At 37.1% G+C, this 18,683-nt stretch overlaps 1 protein-coding gene across 2 annotated transcripts in view; it reads right to left on the reverse strand.

The window, feature by feature from the left end:
• Positions 1–2,103: 2,103 nt before the first annotated feature.
• LOC122070994 (bifunctional dethiobiotin synthetase/7,8-diamino-pelargonic acid aminotransferase, mitochondrial) overlaps positions 2,104–18,683 on the reverse strand; it is a 21,678-nt gene continuing 5,098 nt past the window's right edge. For both annotated transcript variants that reach the window (XM_042635259.1, XM_042635258.1), the window contains 9 exons: positions 13,602–13,750; positions 9,940–10,034; positions 9,407–9,516; positions 9,171–9,317; positions 8,380–8,513; positions 8,163–8,294; positions 7,395–7,529; positions 4,446–4,558; positions 2,104–2,535 (listed from right to left, as the gene is read on the reverse strand). In XM_042635259.1, the coding sequence (XP_042491193.1) occupies positions 2,331–2,535; positions 4,446–4,558; positions 7,395–7,529; positions 8,163–8,294; positions 8,380–8,513; positions 9,171–9,317; positions 9,407–9,516; positions 9,940–10,034; positions 13,602–13,750 (1,220 nt within the window). In that variant the 3' untranslated portion in view covers positions 2,104–2,330. The remainder of the gene's footprint in view (positions 2,536–4,445; positions 4,559–7,394; positions 7,530–8,162; positions 8,295–8,379; positions 8,514–9,170; positions 9,318–9,406; positions 9,517–9,939; positions 10,035–13,601; positions 13,751–18,683) is intronic.

An 18,683-nucleotide genomic window follows, 5' to 3' on the forward strand; every position in this document is an offset into this window, starting at 1 on the left:
ACCTATGAATGACTTTTCCAAATCAGGAGTGATATTCTTTTTTGGTCCAGCACTTGTCATATTGTATTGCTTATGAATCTCAAATAACTAGATGGGTTAACTTCTTTCTGTATGTTTTGTAGTTTGGAATTGCAGAAGAAATTTTCCTATATATTCCTAACAAGCTTTGTTGAGATTCTGTCTCTGAGCACTTCGTAAAGTCTACTGTTAATGGTTAACACTTAACACTAGGTTTCATATTGGTAGCAAATATGTTTGTGCTATAGTTATTGATCTCGGAATTTCAAAAAGTTTCCCATGTTTAATCTCTCGTCTGGATTTTTTGTTGTTTGACAGGGACCATTGATAAATATTTGGGCATGGATGTGATGAGCTAATTGATTAGTCTGTATTGATGACTTCAAGTAATGCATTCATTATTTTGTAATAGAGTAATTTATGTAGGGTTCTTCACAAAAAGAAAAAATAAGAGAAAATATTGCGGCATGGTTGCATGGCCTTTATGCCAACATGAGGCCCAACGGGAGTGTGTGCCCAGGCATCCATTTTTTTTTTGTTGGGGGTGGGTGTTGGGGTTGGGGTGGGGGGGGGTGGGGGGGAGATGTGTAGCGTTCTCTTGTCCTTTTTTATTATTTTCTGTGATTTTGGCATCTCAGATAGGGATGTAAATGGATCAGATATGGATCGAATTTGGATTGGATGTGTTCGAATCCAGATATTTTCTGACTAGATACGGATATCCCTAAATGGATGTAAATCGAATTCGGATTTGTAACTATCTATTTACTTTCTGACTTGTGTAATCTGGACCTTTCTCCTCCCAACGAATACAATTTGCTCTTAATCCATCTTTCTAAGTTGTTTTAACTCTTTTCCTCGTTCTCTAGAAATTGCTTAAACTTCAAGGACCCTAAAAATCAGTAAATGATTATTCAAATTGGATTAAATAATTATTTTTTACATAATTCGGATTTTAATCCGGATACACTTTAATCGGATAACAGATACCCCTAAATGAATACAAATGCAAATTTTGATTCGGATATCGACTATCCATTTACATCCCTAATCTCAAAGTCTTCTCACTTCCAGTAAGATTTGTCATGGTGATATGGCCCTCTACTCCTTTGAGAATTTTCCTTTTCCTTTCCGTTCTACCTACTTCCATGGGCAAAATTTTTTAAAAAGAAGAGCAGAAGAAACATCGGGAGTTATGATGTCTATCAATTCTTTATGGTGATTTAGTTACACTATTGCTTCTTCTGCTTTGCTTCAAATTTTTTTCTTTGAAGATACTGATCTTTAAGGAAGAAGCAGGTGGTTAACGTGTCTTTTTTGTCGTTTAGAAGGTTATTTTGACATCAAATTACTTTAGTATTTTTTGGTTCCATGACTTCGTAGGTTAACTGAAAACACAATAATGATGAGTATAAAGTATTAAGAAAATTGGAGTTGTCAACCCACTTAATTTCAGCAACCACTACAAAATTGTTTGATTTAAATTCTAATTCTCAAAATTTTTTAATTCAGAATAGCCTTGCCTGTGGCCACCCAAACATGATTCTAATTTTAAATTCTGAAACCAATGTTACCTTAGACGAGCCCAAAAAGATTTACTAGGGTAGGTCATGTCTTCCCATTGGAATTTTTTCCTATGTATTTTTAGGTCCTACCACGATTTTTACAACCATATAATATGAGAAGCCTAATTCAAATTTGTTATAATGGCATCTTATGTAAATAGTTTACCATGTAAAATAGATGACAATAAATTCAACATGAAAAATATTCCATGTCAACTTTTCATAGGAAAATTTTACATGAAAAATGTTTTGACAAAACAAAAAGAAAACATGAATAAAATTTATTTTTTTCACTAGTAAAAAATTAAGAATGGAACCGTATCAATTGACATTGTAAAAGCTAATTATCAGTTGATACACCAAACCACTCAATATGCATCATATACAAATATGCTGCTGATACCGTCTGCCCTAAAAATGGTTGAACTGATTACAGCGATCTGACCTAATTTACAGGTAAGGACCGATTGGCCAGCCTGGTATTGGGGCAAGATTTAACAAAAAATGAAACCTTCGAAAAGATAACAATGGACTAATGAAATACGTTAATATATAACTTTATACAGCAAATTTCCCAAACTGCCACCACATAAAAATGAAAGCAGTAAAATATCCAAAACCTATCAGATGACGGTTACTGGCATTGACGATATGAAAATGTTAAAAGAAGAAAATCTTAAAATCTATTCCTTTTTTTTTTCTTCTGTTTTTTTTGGTGTGTGTGCGTGTAAAGAACAAGTACATTTGCTATAGCTCACAAGCTTGTAATTCTTTTGCCTTTCTTTGGCTGAACCGATGCAATCTTCCAAGAAGTTTGGATAGCAGCTCATCACAGACATGAGGAGATGTGCATGGGCCACACATTAGATAAATAACATTCCCAAGAGGCCTCATATAAACACCATCTTCACGGAGCTCCTGGATCAATGAACTTGCATATAGTGACGCATAGCTGCACACATTTCAGTAATCAATTAAGGCTTGAGGTGTACTAAAATAGAGGCTTGAGTGAAAAAAAAAAAAAAATTAATGGATTGCCAACATTGGGCCCAAGGTTGATGGTTTCTAGAAGCCTAAGAAGTTAGGATCTGAAACTTAAATAATTTCCAGAATCGCAGTAATATAAAATAAATAATCAGATTTAAAGAGAATTTAACTTGAGATCAGGCTGAGTTGTTGTTATTTGATGTTATTTAACTTGAGATCAAATAAACAGATGCAGCTCAAATTCTGGTCCAAGGTTAGTCTTATGCTTAAGATCAACTCCTCAAAAGACGGACTTGTTCCAAAGGTTGGATCTCAAGAACCAATCCTGTTTCAGAATTAGTAACTTAAGATCCTAAAAACTAGTAACAAGTGACTCCCAAAAATTTCATCCCAAAAAAAGAGAAAAAAGAGTAACTCCCAAAAATAGTAGACAAACTGATCAAAAGCAGGTCAAATGTTGTTTATGGATAGGAGATCTGAGAGAAGTTTTGGTCAATTCTTCTGGATAGATTAATAGATAAGTAATTTACTCAAACAAGCTAAATATCACACCATTTGCTGGCAACAGAGTACTGATCTCTCAAACTAGAATCAGAATAGGAATCAGTAGCAGTGATCAGTAAGCAATCAGAATCAGATCCAAGAGATCAAGCCAGAAACTGAAGGACATATATGCTCAGGTTCATAGAATCTCAGATCTTGGATTAGAACAGAGTTGCTGAACAAAAAATAAATACTGACCTGATTGATGGAGCTTAAACAGTGAAGAAGGGGTTTAGAAGAAGAGGATATGACCAGACCTCTCACCTGGCCTTCCTGGAATCCCACCAGCAGTATTGGAGTCTCACCAATAGTGTAGTTGAATCTCACAACCAGTTTCTGAGTCAGACAGACAAACAGCAACAAGCCGCACTTTATTCATAATAAAAATCGATGGGGAGCTTTATGGCTCTTGCAACAATATATAGAGTTGAGTTATGAGATCTCACTCTCTAAGTAGGAAAGTAAAAACAGAACAAGAAACTGAAAGTCTGAAACAAAGTTTCAACCTATCCTAAACTCCTACTGGTGACTGGACTACTTGAAATGCTTTGAAAAAAACAAACTTATATAATAATATGGACCTGGAAATAATGGGTGGAGCCCACTGCTTCTGATAAAAAACAAAAAAGAAACAGAAAAACAAAAACAAAAAAACAAAAAACAAAAACAAAAACAAAAAAACAAAAAAACAAAAAAAAAAAACAAAACAAAACAAAAGGATCTGGACTAACTAAAGCCCGTCCACGATCTGGTTTATGCCTGGACCAGAAACCTGGAACAAAACCATCTAAACTGGTTGAAGATGAATGCAAGCTGAGTCAAGGACTAAGTTAACAACTGAGTCAAGTGTTTCAAGAGAGCTTCAAATTCTTCTTATTCTTCCTCTGATAGCCTATTCTGAGGGTCTTGAAGCTGATCTGCATCAAAGGTACTGCTAAAAATTACAGAGACCTCTTCTATTGGCTCTAATAAAAGAAAGGCAATTTTAAAGCCTCGTCATCATATGACACCATCTCCATGCCAGATATTTCATATGGAATAATGATGGCAGTCACCATTCACATGCCCAACAGCTTACATTGAGTTGGTATAGTTAACTTATCATGGGTGAGCAAAAAATTGGTGTTCTTCATGCACAATTTAATTCAAAAATTAGTCCCTGCTGTGAACTTAATTTATAGGATACATTCTAGAGAACCAATTCAGCTGCAAGAATATGAGGAAATATTCTATGGAGCCGATGCAGCTGCAAGAATCCATTTTAGGTATTGAATCTTCAAGATTACAGTTCTGTAACAAGTATAGAAGAAATAAGTGGAAGAATGATATTACCCAGCATCATGGCCTTCGGCACATAGCTCAAGAGCAAAAATAGTCCCCAGTGACACCACTCTTTGCACCTCCGGAAGTGAAGATATTTGATTTACCAGCTCCACATCCCATAACTGCAAGCATTTGTGCATGATAAAAAAATAAAGAGATCATGAGTAATAAAACCTTAGCAGGATAAATTAAAGCTTGATGAAATTATGTCCCACGCTGTGAGACTGTCATCCCTTCAAAATTTAACTGTTTCTACATGCCTAGTGCCACTAAACGCATACAAAAGAAACCGAGCATTCTTGTAAAAAATACTGCGCACTTGTAGAACACCAAAAGTTCCTCATTCATATTGAATTACCTTTATCCTCACAACTTCTGTGTTGTGCTTCCATGAAAATACTTAAAAAAGGTATCTTGTAGATACTTTCAGATATTTCATCAAGTATTGCAAAATAACACACTAGAAGAAAATATTGTCAGCTTTAGTGGATAAAACCTAAAGTTTCATGGCTACCCAATCTTAAGGATTTGAATTGGAATGTAGTAGGACCCTACACACTACATCACCAAGGCCTCGGACAGCCTAACTTAACCATTCCAATTCCAACGCCAGCCATACGATCTCCAATAACCATGGCTGAATCTTCTTTAGATCCATAATAATAGATTTCTTGATTTTAAAGAGCAGATTCATTTTGTTGAAATCCTAAAATAACCCTAGATTTCTCTTCTACAAGATTCAGTCAAATACCAATCAAATTTGACTGAATAAGCTTTATCAGTTTATCTCCTCAAGTAGGGCTATAATTTTCCTGTTCTGTTATTCCACTTTGTTAACCCATAAGCTTTCATCTATTTTACCACCTATTCAACCAAGGTTTTTTTCTGGCCCTTCCCATTCTCCATTTAACACCCACAATGATGCAGATTCATGTTCCGGCTCAAGTACACTCGCAGGAAAAAGACCAGACCAGGCACACAGCTTGCGAATCTGGTTCTGGTTTCGACCAGTTTTCTGGTTACTTTTATGGCTTAGTTCAGGTTTCTTGTACTCCTTAAAAACCAGAATTGTGGGGTCTTCAACAGGCTGCCGTTATTTATTTATTTTTTAAATTATCTAGCTCCTTGTTTAGTCTGGAATAATTACTATAAATTCCAGTCCCAATTTGTTCCTATTTTTCGAGTTTCCATTTTTGGGAGTGCTACTTGTAATAAGACTTTTCCATTAGCCTACAATGGGGAAAAGTTTCCTAATTTTTCTTTGGTTCCAGATTTCCCTTTTTGGAGCTTGACCGGACCTTACTTTTTTCTTTGACTGAACCCTACTAAGTTCTACAAATAAAGAGAAGGGGCTACAGCCTCCCAATGATTTTTGGTTTCTGAAATAAGCTTCTGCTTGTTGGTTCTGTGAGATTCAGAGCATCGTTCTGCTGTGCGATTCAGCGGAAGGCCTGATGGGATTCCAGGGTTAAGGATTTGGTGGTGTTTCCAGCCCTACAGGTCAGGTGGATTAGTGATCATATCTTCTCTTCGTTTCCATTGAATCAGGTCAGTCTTCTGCATTTCCCAACCCTTTGCATGCTAGTTTCTAATTCTATTCTCTTTGGTCTAAGTACAATTCTGTGAACAAGTTTCTATCTTCTTTCCCTTCAATTACATCATTCTGATTTCCAGTTTATTTTAGTTTCCAGTTCTGTTTTCAAAATCAGAACTCTTACCATCGATTTAGAGAAACTCACTGCTATTCTGTTTCTGAAAACTCCAATTTTCTAAGACTGATTTGTTGTTCTAATTTCAATTTCTAAATCATCCCCAACTATACTATCCAAATCCTGGTTCCAAATCTGAGTTACTAATTCTGGTTCTGGTTTGATTTCTATTTTCTGTGTGGGCTTCAACTTCCTAATTCAATTAGGTTTCTTCGATACTTTAAATCTGACCATCGGATCTCTTTCAAGCCTTACTGGGTTATTATCCATCCCCAATAGGTCACTTGACAGAAGTTGGGCCAGATAAGAGATGTCTTTGCCGAGTTACTAGAAATATCCAGTTCTGGTTCATAATTCCTTACCTGCGAACTGGTCACTTACCCATTACTTTTTAACATGGAACAGGGTTTCCTTTGTTTGCCATAACTCTGGTTCTCCGTGTGACCATGTTTCATTGATTTATATGGTTAGTGAACCAAACCTGTTCCGGCTACTCCGAAACTTGTTCCACAGGAATTCTCTACAGATTTCGCCCCTCCCCTTCCTTGTTCTCTGTGGTTTTCCACCAGTGGTAGGAACAGCAATGCCATTGTTCAGTGTACTACCCTTTCTTTCTTCTCTCTATGCCTCTCTTCTCAATCTCTCTTAATCTTCGTGAAAAAAAAAAAAGGCTCTTGACTACCTATCTGTCTTCTTGGCCCTCTTTGTACAAGGCCCCATCCGTCAGTTTGTTCCTTGCAAAATGAAAATTAGGTGGGGAAAAATTGGCTTTTCCTTCCTACATCACCTATTTTGTTTTTCAAATTTGTGTTTATTATCTCATTATTCTTAATTTTGCTACTATTAATTTTTTTACATGTCCCTCACTTGAAGGCATGCACCCAGTCCAGATAATTGCAAGACCCATGACGTTAGTTCCACATTCACCTTGACCTTTCTCTGGTCATACATATGGCACATGTAAAGATAGAGAAGCAACAAAACACATTATTCAATGCCCCACTTTGGAATCCCCAAGGCAAATATCAAGCTTAGTGGATGGCTGCCTGATCTATTAGACCTGTGTATAATGGCATAATTTTTTAGGTGAAGGGGTAGTAAAGAAAATGCAGTCAACGCAATTGGGCACAAAAAATCTCAGGGGGGATTCCACCATGTTCAACGTTCCATAATAAGTTAATTCTATTGCATCTAGTAGAAATACTTTGTGACATGCCATGCATAGCAGAGAGAGAATTTCCCTACATACCTCTTTAAGATGCCTTCCATCGGAAGTAATATTCATATTTGTCAGAGGGTCCTTAAACCATCTTATGGCTTTAACAGCTGCCGTGCACCCCAAAGCATGTGCAGTGTATGAGTGACCATGCAAAAGGGCCATGAGCTGTAATCAGAGGGAAGCTGAAAAATAAGCACTTTTACTTCCATCCAGGTAACATTACTAACATCAACTTTGCGTGTACACCCACATGCATGATTTATGTAACATGATTGGGGGAAATGTTGAAAGAGAACAAGGAAAAGGAAAACACCACAAAAAATCCATATATATATATATATATATATAGTCATTTCTTTGAGCTATAAACCTTTTCTTTCATAATATCAAAGCATATCAATAACATTTCCAAGAGAGAAAGACATTTTGCAAGACATAAAATGCTCATGAGAAACTCAATTTTTTTTCAAATTTCATAAGATATTACTAAATTACCAAACAAAGAAATATTTGTGAGAAAATTTATATTGGATTACCGATTTACTAATTTAGTTGAACTTAAAATATCTAAACTTTAAAAATGAAACTGGTTCAATAACCTGTTGATTTTATAAATGACAGAAGTAAGATGAGTTTATGTTTCACAGTATGGTGATGTCAAAGATACAGGATGAAGAAACTTTTTTTTTCCTTCTTTGGTAAAGAGGATGAACTAAAGAAATAAAAAAAAATGAAAAGGTGAAAATGGATTCTTTTATCATATTAGAGTTTTCTGGGTCATTCAAGTAGGATAAGTACCTTAGAGTCTCCTTTAAAAGCATAAAAAATGGCATTTGTTGCTAAAGTGGCAGACAAGGGAATAAGCCCACCAGTCATAAGCTTTGCATAGCAGGCTATATCTGGATAACATCCAAGTAGTTCTGCTGCAGACTACGGAATGAAAAAAAATACCCAGTCAATGAAGCAGAGGAAGAATGAGACAGAAATACAATAAACCGCAGTTTCAGCAACCCACCTCAGCTCCAAGGCGCCAGAAACCTGTAAAAACTTCATCAAAAATAACGGGGATTTGTCGACTTCGGCATTCTTTAACAATTACTCGCTGAAATAGTGGATCAATCATATGCATTCCACCAGCACCTTGTATAACTGCAGAAAATTTCCAACCTAAAATTTGATAAATTTCTCAACACAACCAAAAGTCCAAACTTAAATGCAATCATAGACAAAAAGAACATGGCCATAATATGTAACCTCTATTCAGGGCACACAACAATCAAATATGGTGAACACATGAAGAGAGATTTAAACCACCTATTCCTCTAAAAATGTAATAGAGGAGAAAGGAAAAACAAAAGGTCCATAGAGGAGTTAGGGCTGCCTTATGCACACGTAAATAAGAGATGCATGTGTATCAGGTGCCAACTCCCTCAACAATGTAGCATTCGTCCACGATGAGAAAAATGGACAAGGGTCATCTCACAAGTCCACGGACAAATCTGGGGTGTTGACCGCAATACCCTTTGTATCTATATGGTAATTTTACAAATATGCATCTTTAAAGACAGAAAAGGACCATGACATGCACATAATACAGAAATGACATCATATAGGAAACATATTATGATCAAGAGGTATAAAAATATAGAGTTTCTGTGATTGATGATGCACAAACTAAAATCAACTACAATCTGAAGGAAGAGGAAAAAATTTAGGCACAAAAGATAGAAATTATATGCAGCATAATGTAATTTCTACTCTTGAATTAAGCCGAAGAAAGTTCAGCAGCCAAAACAATTTCCTTGCCTGGTTCTATAATCAATGCTCCAACCTCCGAAAACCCACTTGATACTCGAAACTGCAATAGTTGCTGTGATATATATGCTGAATAACTTCTAGCAAGTTCAGAATTATCTCTGCTCTTATTGAACAACTCCTCCCGTGAGCCAAAGACTGTAAAAATTTGCCAAGGGATCATCGCAGAGTCACATGCATCAATACAGGTCTTTCGATTCCTAGGAGAATATGCATTATTACTTTACCATCAAGTTCTAATTTTTGGCTCTGCAACTGTTCAGGTATGGAAAGCTTCCAACTCCCTCCGGCGATGAAGACTGTTGGAGGATTGAGAAAAACGCCTCTTCCAGTGTACCTGCAGAAAGCCAATAGTTAATGTGATGAAAATGAAAAATTCGAAAATACAATTTTTGCTTTTTACTGTTCATTATTCTTAAGATGATTTAGGTAACTAAACTCTCAATGAAATATGAACACAGAAAGTCCAAGTTCTTGTCCTATCACTATCCAATATTTCAGAGAAAGAGAGAAAGAGACCACAAAATAGTAATAGATGTAAAGAAACTTGAAGCAAATGCAACTCAAATTAATAAAAAACCCATAAATTATGCGATTGATTACCAAAATTTCTGGAGCAACAAAACCAAAAAAGAATGGGAATATCAGCTCATGTAGAGAGCGACTATTATTTCAACTTTGAGGATTAATGCGAAGAATATATCTGGCCATTCCCATGGGTAAACATTTCCATATGCTTCATTGATTTGAGAATTCATACCAGGGTTGCTGAAGGAAGCCTGTATATGAAGATGGTGCTTGTGCTTCCATAGCACCCAAAGTATCACCATGGTACGATCCATTAAGAGCTAGCACCTATACAAGAAAAATCAAGGATTAGCCCCACCCGTTTTAACAGTCACCAGTATACCGAGCAAGATCTTCAATTCATACTGTCCAATCGAGTTAACTTTAAAATGAATAATCTTATTACATATTAATTACAGAAAATTTATAGAAATAAATTTACTACATAATCACCCATCGTAGAAGAAAGATCATCCCAAATTTAATTAGCAATGTCAATCAACACAGACTTTCTCCTCCCAGAGAAAATTATCTGCTAGATTAATTCTTTCAAAGCAAAAAGCAGGTTGTGAAGTGTTCTTCTGATCCACTATTACATTTTTACAGCAACAAAAATAATAGGACCACAAGATGTCTAGATTCAACAACCCAAAGAGTTTGGAAAGGACTCAGTTTCAAAAGTTCAATAATGCCACTGCCACAACCAAAAATGAATACCACAAATCTCCACCCCTCCTCAATCTTTCTCTTCTTCTGAGTACTGAATAGAGTGAATGGAGCAGAAGATCCATTTGAAATGCTTAAAGAGTGTTCAGACTTTATTCTTGGTATATATTTTCTTTGAAAGGAGAATGAAGAATACTCCTTGACCTCCAGATTGTTGGTTATTCATTTTAGGCATTGTTCTTCATCTATTGATGCCTTTGCACATAATTCTCACCATAAGATTTTTTAATTAAGCGAATAGTGTAGTCAATTGTTTTGCAAAAGATGGAGATGGCCTGTAATTTATGTCACAGGGACCTCGTGCACAAAATGCTATTTCTTTTAAAAGAAACAATGCCCATGTAGTCATCCAAAAAGAATGTTATATCTGGGAAAATAAATAAAGATAGAAAGTTAAACATCTGTACCAGATAATGTAATTTATTTATCAATCATCACCAGGTGCATAAGTGCATTGGCATCAATCCATCAGGAATTTTACAGAAATCTCAACCGTGATACTACAGAGGTCGAAAAAAAAATCTGCTTCTGCAAAGAAAAATACTTCACAACCTCAGAAAAAATAAGTCAGCACAACAACATTAGCTTGTGGTTATTATGATGTTAGAACGGACATATGCCCATACGTAACCAATTATTTACATCCTTCATACAATTTAGTCTGTCAGATCATCAACCAAAAGGATCATTTTATCTGTCAACAGACACAAGTAGTCTGTTAGAAACCTATGAACTCATACATTGAAGTTTCTTATTTATTTTTATTTTTTTTAAAGAAAGGTAAGTCAAAGCTTGCCATTTCTTCAGTAACACAAATTGTGTGGCCAAAGTCATCTTTGAAGATAATCATGGAAGCACCAAAGCTTCCTCCCTCCTTCATAATAGCTAGAACAGCCTCTGAGAGCCCGAGAGTGTCAATTCTTGAACAAGACTCTTTGGAAGAATTTGCTTTTGAGGTGAGCCTTTCTTTTTCTTTTCTTAATAAAGTGTCTCTCATTCTGCAACTCATCAGTTTAAAAGAAAACAAATACACAAGTCAAATTTCTTCAACAAAACCCTTGGAGGGATCTGTCCTTGGTATTTTCCATTTACACCTTTTCTGTTGTTGAGGTGACTTTGTTGCTGTTCAAAAGGCTCTTCGGAAGATAGCATTTTGGAACCATTTTTCTTCACAAAACTTGGTGAATTCCCCTCATTGAAAATTTATTCCATGTCATTGTTTAGATTCTAAGATAAAATAATAGCTTTCATCCCATAATTCTCATTAATTAAATACTATTGAAGGACATCTTCTGTTTTAAATTAAATTATACAAAAGAAAAGTTTAACATATCGTGGTTAAACCAGCATTTTCAACCAAAAACCACCATAAACGGATTTTTAAAAAATCATAATTGAACTATTTTGACTGCTATTTTCAGTATGGGAGCTGCTATCTAAGGGTCTGTTTGGCAATGTTCTTTTTAAGTATTTCTGCTGTTCTGTTCTTTTGGAACAAGAAAGAACAAAAAGCGATTGGCAACACCAGTTCATTTTTTCTGTTCTTTTGTAGTGAACCAGACAAAAAGAACACAAATGTTGATTAAAAAAATATTTAATTTGCTTTTTTTGGAAAACGAACAAAAACAAAGGCTCCCCCCGACATTCAACAGTCGATCAACACCTCCCCCTCACTTTCATATCTCTCCCTCCTCTTTGTCAGCAGTATTGACATTTTTTTCTAACAGACACATGTCTTGAGTGAAAAATCCAAAGGGGCTTGTTATACAAATCATAGTCCTATCTCACAACTTAAACCAAGATTCGATCCCAACCATTTGGGGAAGCCTAATGCAGGAGTAGATTACAAATAACTAACTCTGCAGTTTATCACCCCAAACAATACAAATAGGAGTAAGAAACAAAGAAATAATACCATCAAATAAATCCCCAATGATACAATACCCATATAGGAGCAAAACCAGCCCAAAACCTAACCCGATAGAGAGAGAAAGACCTGTTATAGAGCTGGAGAGAGAGAGGTGCGGCCAGGGCTGTAGGAGTCCGATTGAGTTGCACTCTTGGGCGTAAATAGTCCCTAGGGAGGGTACAAAAACCCCCAAAGTTGAGAGGATTCTGACAGCTGGTTGTGAAGTTACAAGCTTTCTTGATTTTCTGACCTAAGAGAGAAAACTGAGAAGAACCTTCAAGAACAGCAACTGAATGCTTCCAACAGTGACTAGGTAAGGATCGTGGGACCCTTATAAGTCCTGGAACACCCTGATTGAAGACCTGGCTGAACAGAGTACAGAAGAGAGAAAGAGAAGAGATCGATCTCTCTCCTATTCCCACTAGGATTGTTGATCGGTTATGATTTCTGGAGACTTTTATCAAAATCTGAACTATACCTCTTAAATGTTATAGTAAATAAAATAAGAAAGAAGAATAAAACAAATGGGGGGTTGAGAAGGTTAAAGAGAATAAAGGAAGTGGCTATCTCAACCTGGGCTTCTCACCCACAGCTATCTCAACTGCTCTAAGCATTTAGTTGCAAACTTTCTTTCATAAATGCAAATTTTCTTTCATTCAAATCTATCCAATAATGGTACATACCTCTCTATTCATAGAAGGGAAGTTTACAATCATACTAATACTAGAAGCTAGTTTCCCAATAGGACTAGACACTCCTACTACAACTAGGAATTCAAAATAGGACTAGGACTTGACTTTATGACTCCAACATGGAGTAGGACTAACAAACTAATAGTCCATATAGGACTTTACAACCAACTAATGGCCTAATGGGTCTTTATTAAATTAAATAGCAACTAATTAAACTAATGAATAAAATCCCGTTTTTCTACCTTCTACCCATATTTTAGGCCTATTAAAGTGGCCAATTTTAAAGAAAACCCATGGGATCAAAGACCCAACACATACATAACACAACTCAAGACTTATTTGCAATAAAATAAGCCCAAGTAACTTATCTACATCAAAGCCCCATCTCTCTATATTCAAAAAATGTTTAGATAACAAGAATTCCATCAAATGAAAAACTTAAAACAATTAGACGAATTTCAATTCAAGATATTTTATTTAAAAGTTAATAACTGAGAAAGAATTTAGACTCAAGTTAGAGGTGCAAACCTTCAATTCAGGACACCTTCCAACCATGTTCGCGTTATGAGAATCCAAAAGTATTCCATGATCGAGGGAGAATCTGCGGAATGCCATTTTGAGAGCGATTTCAATTGCAGTAGATCCATTGTCAGAAAAGAAAACTCGAGACGCCCAACCTGCACAAAAAACAAGCCGGCCAATGAATTTACATCAAGCAGAACCAAAAGATACCACAAATCAAGCAAAAGAATTGTCTATTGACACTGCTTCACTTAGGATACAATTAATTCACGAGTAATATGATTCTCCTCTATGAATCCAAAATGTAAAAGCAGCATGAAAAGTTCACTAGGTCAGCAAAGATGTTCAAATTCATACTACAATTTAACAAATGAAGAAAAAAAATGGATAATGCAACAAGAATGGGGACTACTGAATTATAATTCCATGATTTAACTATAGCACGATGCAGGTGCAGGTATCAGAGTTGAATGTGTAATCAGGGTGTTAAACTCAAAAAACCTTAAAAAGTGGGATCAAAACTTGGGGGACATGCAGATTCCTTTTTGAAATGCTATATGATATAGTATTATGAGTTTTTACAATAATGATGGAGTTCCCAGATAGTCACTGAGAGGGGGGTGAATCAGTGTCCCTTAAAATTTTGCCGATTAACCTGTGTTATTTTAATCACAAGCACATTCACTCCTCTTCCCAATCAATGGAAAGGAGTCTGCCAAATGTACTCAACCACCTTGCTAGCAAAGTACTTCTAACCAAAGAAAAATAAATACAAATATTTACATGGTTTAGCCGTGTGCCTAGTCCACGGAGTGCCCTCACTGGGCAATCTCACTATCACCTCACTGATGAACCCTCACTGGGTTTTACAAGTGCCTCACAACCTGAGGTCTTATCACCTGTCTGTATCTTTACCTTCCCCCAGACCAAGGAGTAAATCAATGGAAAATTTGGATAAAATACTACCCAAAAGTTAAACCCAGATTGACTGTGGCATTTAATCAAACATGTAACATGCCCACAGCAACTTACAAGAAAACCCTACCCAAATTCCTATCTCTATTCAATGAAGAACAAGAACATGTAAATAGAGATAACAAGGGATTCAAACCTCACTTGGGCATCGCCAAGTGGACTCCTCTGCACATAAAAGATCAAAAAATCATCACCATAGCATAAAGAACAATCTCCAATGACTCCTCAACCAAAACAATGCCCAAAACAGAGAAGAATCGCATCTACCTCGATTTCTGTGCACACTCGTGCATCAGACTGCTCTTCCAATATTCCCAATGCGTTGATCTTTTTGAAAAATACCCAAAATCAATATATTACACGTCCAATTTGGAGTTATATAGCCTCCAGAAAACCCTAGAGAAGTTCAGCCAATAAGAACCCACCAAACAGAATCTTTTTAGCACTATGCATTGGCGGCGGATAAAACAGACGCGGCTTTAATCCCAGCCGTTAGATTGACCTTCAATGTCTCCATTCGGTAAGGTAACCCTCACAAGCACTTGTGAGGGTGCATTTAAGTAAGTGACATTCCAAACGTCATGACTAAGGGCAATCTTGACCTTTTACCTCAAATTTCAATAAAAACAAAATTTAAAAGATCTTAAAAGATCTAAACCATCCAATTTCAACCTTTACCAACCATGATCAATGGCTCTCATTATTTCACATACCAAAGCTCAATCCACCGTTGGATTACAATACCAATCGGACAGCTGTTGAGAATCTGACTTCACAACACATATTGTGGACATAAAATGGGTAGAAACTCACTAAGGAATTGATCAAGAAATAAATTAAGGCATTAACATGCCACCAAGTGTTTGTTAAAAGTCCCATTGGACTTGCCATCAACACCAAGTCTACTAAGAACCATGCCAAGGCCAAGCTTGCGCATGAGATCACCTTCCACACCATGTGCCTAATCCAAGACAAGACTTTCAATTCTGTCCAAACTCTCACCATTATACTCATTTCCACAGTAAGAACCCATGGCCAGAGTTGCTGCACTTATGGTACTATGCACTATAGTTTAACTCATCTTTTCAACCACCATGCCACTATGCCTGTGTTGCCAACAATGACAACCAAATCTTCATCATGAAAACAACAATCTCCCCCTTTGGAGTTGTTGGCAACACCGTGAACAACATCCAAAGCAACATTTTCTTCCCCCCTTTGACAACAAGTACAAAGGTAGACATACAAATGCCCCCTGAAGGAAAGACTCCCCCTAAAGCACACAACACTCTAAGAGTGAATAGAAAGATAAACAATTGTGGGAACCAAGCCACTCCCCCTGCAACTATGCTGTCCTGCAAGTAACACTAGCATCACTGTGCCCTATTGGGGTTAGACAACACCCAATAGTGTCCTCAACTCTGGAGTTGCTTTTACCTTCAGTTATTTTCAACTTTCCCATGGCATTGAATGCAGCTTCCTTACTAGAATTAGCTTGGATAGGAGAGTCAATTCGCATTTCATATACAACTAGGGTACTCCTGTTAAGGTTACATAAACAGAAGAAGAAACTGAGGAAGAAAAAGGGAATGATAATTTGGATTGCACCCCAAATTCAGATGATGACTCTTCAAATTGTGAAGAGAGTTTTGGTCTTGATGATACTTTGTTAAGGTTACACAAACAGAAGAAACTGAGGAAGAAAAAGGGAGTGATAATTTGGATGTTGAAAAGACACAAGGAAGAGCAACACCAAGTTCCAAAAGAATCATTCCAAGGATTAAATAATTGGTGATCCTAGTGTTGGAATCCAAACCAGAAAGATTAAGAAGCCTAAGCAGATACTTTCTCTACTATCACAGGTAGAACCCAAAAATGTGGATATGAGGCTGCTAAAGATAAGAATTGGGTTAATGCTATGAATGAGGAGCTGGATCAGATAAAGAAGAATAAAACATGGGAGTTAGTTCCAACTTCCAAGACCAGCTCAGAAGAATGTGATAGGCACTAAATGGGCTTTTAGAAACAAATTGGATGCCACAGGAAAGATTGTCAAAAATAAGGCTAAACTGGTATGTAAAGGTTATGCACAAATAAAGGGAATTGACTTTGATGAGACCTTTGCCCCAGTGGCTAGATTGGAGTCAATTGGGATGTTTCTTGCTTTTGCAACTTTCAAAGACTTCAAGGTGTATCAGATGGACGTCAAGTCAGCATTATTGAATGGCTTGTTGGAAGAGGAAGTCTACATTGAGCAACTAGATGGATTCATTTTGGGTGAGGATGCTACTATGGTGTGCAGGTTAAAAAAGGCCTTATATGGCTTGAAGCAAGCACCGAGAGCCTGGTATTCAAGACTAGATGCTTACTTACGTCGACTTGGATTCAAAAAGGGAGTAGTGGACAGCAACCTATATATTCTTTCTGAAGATCATGGACAGCTTATTGTGGTTGTTTATGTGGATGACATCATCTTTGGAGGTCCTCGTGAAGAGAGCTGCAAGAAGTTTGTTGAGTTGATGCAGAGGGAGTTCGAAATGTCCATGCTTGGGGAACTCTCCTATTTCATTGGGTTGCAGGTGCATCAGCAGAAGATTGGGATCTTTATCTCTCAATAGAAGTATGTAGGTGAAATGCTAAAAAGATTTCATATGGATGAATGCAAGCCGGTTGGGACTCCTATAGTAACAAGGTGCAAGTTGAGTAAGGAAGATGACAGTCCTCTTGTTGAACAAACCTTGAATAGGTTGATGATCGGAAGCTTATTGTATCTTACTGCATCCAAGCATGATATTCTTCAGGCAGTATGTTTGGTGGCTAGATTTCAGCGAGATCCAAGGGAGAGTCGCTTATTAGTTGTAAAGAGGATTTTTAGATACTTGAAGGGGACCATTGATTTTGGATTGTAGTATGGGAAGTTTAAGGATTTCATGCTCATAGCCTACACTGATGCAGACTGAGCTGGGTCTATAGATGATAGAAAAAGCATAAGTGGTGGAGCATTCTACCTGGGGAAAAGTTTAGTTGCTTGGCACAGTAAGAAGCAGGAAGCTGTGTCATTATCCACAGCATGAGGCTGAGTACATAGCTGCAGCTGCTACTTGCACTCAGGTTCTATGGATAAAAAGGCAGATACAAGATTTGGGGTTGAAGTGTGATGCTCCTATAAGTATCAATTGTGACAATTCCAGTGCCATCAACATCTCTAAAAATCCGGTTCAACACTCCAGGACAAAACATATAGACATCAGATACCAATTCTTAAAGGAGCAAGTTTCTTTGAATGAAGTGAAGCTAGATTTTATTCCAACAACAGACCAAGTAGCTGACATTTTTACTAAACCATTGGGCAAAGAGGTCTTTGAGAAGTTGAGGACACTATTGGGTGTTATCTAACCCCAATAGGGCACAGTGATGCTAGTGTTACCTGCAGGACAGCAAGGCTGCAGGGGGAGTGCCTTAGTTCCCACAATTGTTTATCTTTCTATTCACTCTCAGAGGGTTGTGTGCTTTAGGGGGAGTCTTTCCTTCAAGGGGCATTTGTATGTCTACCTTTGTACTTGTCGTCAAAGGGGGAGAAAATGCTGCTTTGGATGTTGCCAACAACTTCAGAGGGGGAGATTGTTGTTCCCATGATGAAGATTTGGTTGTCATTGTTGGCAATACAGGCATAGTGGCATGGTAGTTGAGGAGATGGGTTTGTAGAAACGTAAACCTAAAACGATGCAGAAGATAATGGAAAAAATAAAACAAACAATGCACACGGATTTTACGAGGTTCGGCAAGGTTGCCTACGTCCTCGGTGAGATGAGATCTTGCTTCACTATCAATGGAGAATAGGGTTACAACACTCGTCCTCACACCTCTCAGTATTGCTTGCATTACAGAGAAAGAAACCCTCGCTACAAATATATAGCGAAAAAACCCTAATCCGGAAAGTACACAATTGCCCTCAAATAAAAAATTCAACGGGGGGCTGCCCCCTTGCAACCCCCACGGCCCGCTAACCGGCTAGCGGGACTGCCGTCCTACCTGTCTAGGTGCTGCACCAATACTCCCTGGATTAAACTGCGACGGAATATAAGATATCGTACACCAACACCTACCTCCCCC

The sequence above is a fragment of the Macadamia integrifolia genome, unplaced genomic scaffold, assembly GCF_013358625.1.
Source record: "Macadamia integrifolia cultivar HAES 741 unplaced genomic scaffold, SCU_Mint_v3 scaffold_170A, whole genome shotgun sequence".
NCBI lineage: Eukaryota > Viridiplantae > Streptophyta > Magnoliopsida > Proteales > Proteaceae > Macadamia > Macadamia integrifolia.